This window comes from Pteropus vampyrus, unplaced genomic scaffold, assembly GCF_000151845.1.
Source record: "Pteropus vampyrus isolate Shadow unplaced genomic scaffold, Pvam_2.0 Scaffold92, whole genome shotgun sequence".
In the NCBI taxonomy this organism is placed as follows: domain Eukaryota; kingdom Metazoa; phylum Chordata; class Mammalia; order Chiroptera; family Pteropodidae; genus Pteropus; species Pteropus vampyrus.
Window position 1 is genome coordinate 3327929 of NW_011888873.1, and position 5020 is coordinate 3332948.

Sequence of the window (5020 nt, forward strand, 5' to 3'; positions counted from 1 at the left end):
TTGTTTTCTTGTGGAATGTTATTGACAGATTCTTAAACATGCCTTAGATTCCTATAAAAACTGCTTGTAAGCAAACTGCTTTGAAACAATACGGCATTGTTATATCAATATAACAAAAACAGCAAGTTTGGCTAACCTTTAATCCCGGGTGGTGACATGAGTTATAATTTCACGTGCCTCAAAAATGTTTAACGAATGGCTAAGCATTTTGTGGTGCTCTTTAAAATTTGTTTTCTCTCTCCACTCCTGCCGCAAAGCCCTCCTTTATGTTGACATACAATTACTAAATAACACATCTGTGTCATTCTCGGTCTGCTCAGTTTTTAGGGGAGCTCTGCAACCAACTGAAGTTCTGAGAACATAGCACTGCTTAAGAACTACATGGGGAGTCATAAAATACACCTGGGGTGGAGGACTAGAAACATGTTATTTTAAGAGCTCTTCAGATTATGTTAATATGCAGTCAGGTTAGAGAAACACCAGGATGGGAGCATCTGAAAGAATAACATGATCAAGATTACATGAGGTGAGCAGGCAAAACAGAAGAGTGAGCCATTAAATCAATATCTGAAACTAAAGTCACATGACTGGTGGTCAAGGGTAGTGACTGGATGTCTTGAGATATAATTCATCATCCAAACAAACATACAGAACAAACAGCTTATGTCTGCCTGGCCAGCAAACATATAGGATCTTTAAAAGGGGTGACGCATTGCTGCCCTGGATTGCTACTGAAGGAGATGCGGAGAAGAACACAAGACGGATCAGGGAAATCCCTATAAATACTGCACCACAATTGGTGGCACAGAGCCCTGCATCACAGAGGAGGGAAGTCAAAAGCAGTTGAAGTCCTTTCAAAGGATACCGCCTTCTGGTCATGTATCTGTGAAAACCATCAGCTTCCTCCCTTGCATCAGCGCCCCTGGGGGTGGGGACTGTGAGAGGTGGGGAGTCTTGGTGAGCCTGTCAGGGTTTAGTTAGGCCAGGCCTCTTAGTGGGGAGTACAGCGACTTCCAGGGACTGGCAGTGGGGTAGGGGTTTCCAGATCCTGCAACCCTCTGTCATCTACACCTTCATTTAACCTGGCCCAGCCAGAGCTATGCCAACGGCCTATGAGACTTCAGCATAGAACTGGGAAGGACAGAAGGCACCTGGAAGTGAGGGACTCACTCAAGCTTCTCTGCTGACAATCCCAACTCACCCTCTGAGATCAGTCTCGGTTCAACTCTGGGTCATGGCTGGGGCTGACAGAGGCTGAGGGACACCTCCAGCCCATGCCTAGGGCAGCAAGAGGAGGTGCATTCAGTGCCGCCCTGGGGAAGAGCATGGAGAGGTACTTCTGTGCCCAGTCTCAGCCTCACACACCCTTCGATCTTGGAGCAGCTGGCAGGTGCCCAGGAGACAAAGTAAAGTTTTTCACTTTGGTTTCTTTGGATTTCCAAAGATTAATAAAAACTTCGGACCTTTTCAATGTATATAGATTTTCCCAAGCTTTTTGTTTGTTGGTTGATTGCTTTTTAGGTTTTTGGTTCAGAACTTTGAGATTTTTACTTTATGTTTCTTTGAGAAATCTCTTATTTAATCTGAACTTCTATTTTCTTTGTATTAGTTAGTGGGCTTTGAATTACTCTAAAATCAATTTCGGCATTTTTATACTCACTGTTGCAATGTTTCAAAGCCTTGTTCTTTATAGAGCAATTCTTGCTTCATCTGCGAGAGTTCCCTCTTCAGCTTTTTAACCTTTTGTGAGAAATCAATGTAAATATGAATGTTTGTAAATAATTAGCAACACTGTTTTAAAATATAATCCATTAGTAAACTATTAAACGCATAAACACAGCCCTTGGTTGAACATTCACTTTACTAGTCTCTCCCTGACATAAATTAAATGAAGGATAGATAAATTATGTTTAAATTATCACTGATGTACATTATTACTAATATTTACCCTCATTTTATTTAGCAACATGTCTGTTACGCCCATTTTGTAATAAATAGCAAGTAAAGGGAGAGTCAGACTTTAAGCCAAGATATCTGTGACTCTAGAAGCTTGTACTCATCCTTCCTTTGCTAGGCGTCAGGACCACCGAGCACAACTCTGCTTCTCAAAGATGTCTCAGTGCCTCAGTGCTTCTGCATGTGCCAGAAGACTTCTCCCTCCGGTCTTCTATACTCAATTCCTTGTCACTCAGGTCTCAGCTCACATGTTACTTTTCGAATAGGACTTCTCTAACCACCCTACCCATGTCATTACTCTGTTTTATTTGTTCATAGTATTTTTCAAGAGCTGAAATTTTCTGTGTACTTGTTTACTGTCTGTCTCCCATGGGAAAGTAAGCTGCATCACACCAGCTATATTCCAAACTTCTAGAACAATACCACGCAAACAGTAGGTGATCAATGAATATCTAATGTCAAACTGATAAAAAATATTTTTTTCCTATTGCCAAATATATTCTTTGGTAATAACAATACTAAAATTCGATAGGTCAGAAGAACAGCTAACACTTGGTTTAGTCACAAACTAGGGTTCTTCACATGGCTATCAGAAACTTATTTCTGTATGTTAAGTTATAGCCTGAAATTTTAAGCACATTCTATTATATGGTATTTCAATGTGCTTTTGAACATTTATTTCCTATTTATTTTACACATTCCACAAATATTTATTGACTTTCCACTATGTGGCAGGTCCTGGGTCTGAAGTGTGAACGAAACAGACATGATCTTTGCCCTCAGTAGTTTTTTTTGAACAATGGGGAGCCAGATATTGAGCAAATAATCATCGAATGAAATAAAGCTTGCCAATTACCATAGGTGAGATAAAGGAAAAGTTCAGGATACTTCAAGATATAAAAGGGGGTTGGATAAAGCCTGTCTGAGGAAATGATGTTAAACTGACGGGATTAGTGGGACTTCACTTGGTAGAAAGGGGGTTCTCAAAACCCTAATCTGTGGCAGGGGGAAACTCATCAAATCTCTGGGATTCGAAAAAATGCTATTGTCGCTGGATTACAGAGGTGGTATGTAGCATGAGATAGGAACTAGAAAAGAAGGCCTGATTATGTGGAGTCTGAAGCCATGTTGAGGATTTCTAAATCTTATCTTAAGAAAATAAGAATCAAGGAGGGATTTTCAAAGTGTGATCTGCTTTAAGATTTTAAAAGACCACTGTGATGACTCTGGTGATTGGACCAGAGTGGCCAAAAGAGGTACCTGTACTGTGAGTTGGCATAAAGGCAGGGCTATAGAGAGGAGGGCCCAGAGGAAGATGATATTTTGGAGGTAGAATCAACGGGACTTGATGAAGGATTCAATGTGGAGGGAGGATAAGGGAAAATATGTACCAAAGATCACTTCGCAGAGCTTGGCTTGCCAATTGGGCGCATGCTGGTGCTTTCCTAAAGAGTGGGACCAGATTTGGGGGGAAAGATCAGGATTTTCTTTAAGATATTTTGCTGATACCAACGAAACTTCAAAGGCAATTGGAATATGTAGACTCTGATGTTTAGAAGACGTGTCTGTAAGAGAGATACTAAATTCAGAGTCATTGACATAAAGATGATATTTTAAATGAATGAGAATAAATGGGATCACTCAGAGCACGTGAGTATTGAAAAGAGGAGAGAGTTCAGAAACACACCTTGGCCATCTTCATATTCAGAAATCTACTAAAGGAAGAGGCAAAATACACCATGAAATAGCAGCAAGAAAAGTTAGAGGCAAAAAATAGAGCGTCATGGAATGTAAGAGAAAAAGAGTCAAGAGGAAATCCAGGCACTATGAGTAATAAAATGACAAGGACAAGTGCTGTATAAGGCACAATACTGTGGATATAGTAAATATTTAATAATTTATCTGAGTGTTTGCCAGTTTGTGCCTTACAGCATTTGTATTTTATTAGGGAAAGAAAATACAAATAATTGTCCTGCAAGGCCAGATTGATAACTACAAAGAAGTATAAACGATGGAATCCTAAGGAGGAAAGGGCTGGGGATAAGGGCTGACCTCATTCACAGTGTATGGTGAAGACATTTCAGTTTTAGCATTAGACTGTTATCATGTCAAAGAGCCATCAGTAATCAATAGCTCATTTCAGATGTACTTTTACTTCTGACGGTACTCCCAAGAGCATTTTACCAAAAAAGATTATAACATTTTATTTTAAAACAACAATAGTTAATCCAAAAATCAATAGCAACTCAAACAGCTGGGCTGAAACCTGTCTTTACCTTTGAAAACACAGTTGATAAAAAAAATAGTGATAGCCTACTTAGAAATGAATTAAAATAATTAGTATATCTCACTGACAACAAATAACATTCTACTTAAAATCATTTGGGCTGTGATGACACACCAATTTTTTTCAGAAATTAATTAAAATCTAAAATTAACATTTGACAATTCAGACCTCCTCTCTTTAAGTGATGTGACATTTTATTGTATGTTGAGTGATAGTTATAGAGAAAGCTAACCTTTGTTTTGTTTTCTTCCGCATTATTTACTTTACCTAAAGTTAGTTGTAAGCTACTGTTTTTATTTTAGAGGTTCTGCTTAGTGGATTAGCTGAATGATTCTCAGCTCTGGAATATCAATATTGCATTCTATTTTGTTAGGTATAAAAAAGTCTGATTCTATTATATTGACAAATGAAAAAAAATATTATTTCCAACTAGACATTATTTCTAATTGCTCCTGGTGTTAAAACTATGGTCTTAATTATTTCAACAGCCTTTCTTCTTGGAGAACCATTTGACACTGTTAGCTATTAGAGGATCACTACTTCTACGCTTCCATTCTCCTACCCAGCCTGAAATGTAGGACACAGAATGTAAAAACAAATGTCCTTAGATCCCAGCTAAAGGATTAAATTAATGCTGACTTGCAAATTTACCACAATGTGGACTCTACTAGGAAGCAATAATGAGCTAAAATTCAGGAGCACTTTATGTATTCCAGATATTGTGCTACATATAAATAGCTATTTTTTTTAATGCCAGTTTATTTTTTTCATACTATA

The 5020-nt window shown here is 38.3% G+C and overlaps 1 protein-coding gene across 1 annotated transcript in view; it reads right to left on the minus strand.

Moving 5' to 3' along the window:
• The window catches only part of WWC2 (WW and C2 domain containing 2), a 92367-nt gene that overhangs the window by 65013 nt on the left and 22334 nt on the right, over positions 1 to 5020 (minus strand). Inside the window, exon 4 of the mRNA XM_023532881.1 lies at positions 1661 to 1740. Within this exon, the coding sequence (XP_023388649.1) occupies positions 1661 to 1740 (80 nt within the window). The remainder of the gene's footprint in view (positions 1 to 1660; positions 1741 to 5020) is intronic.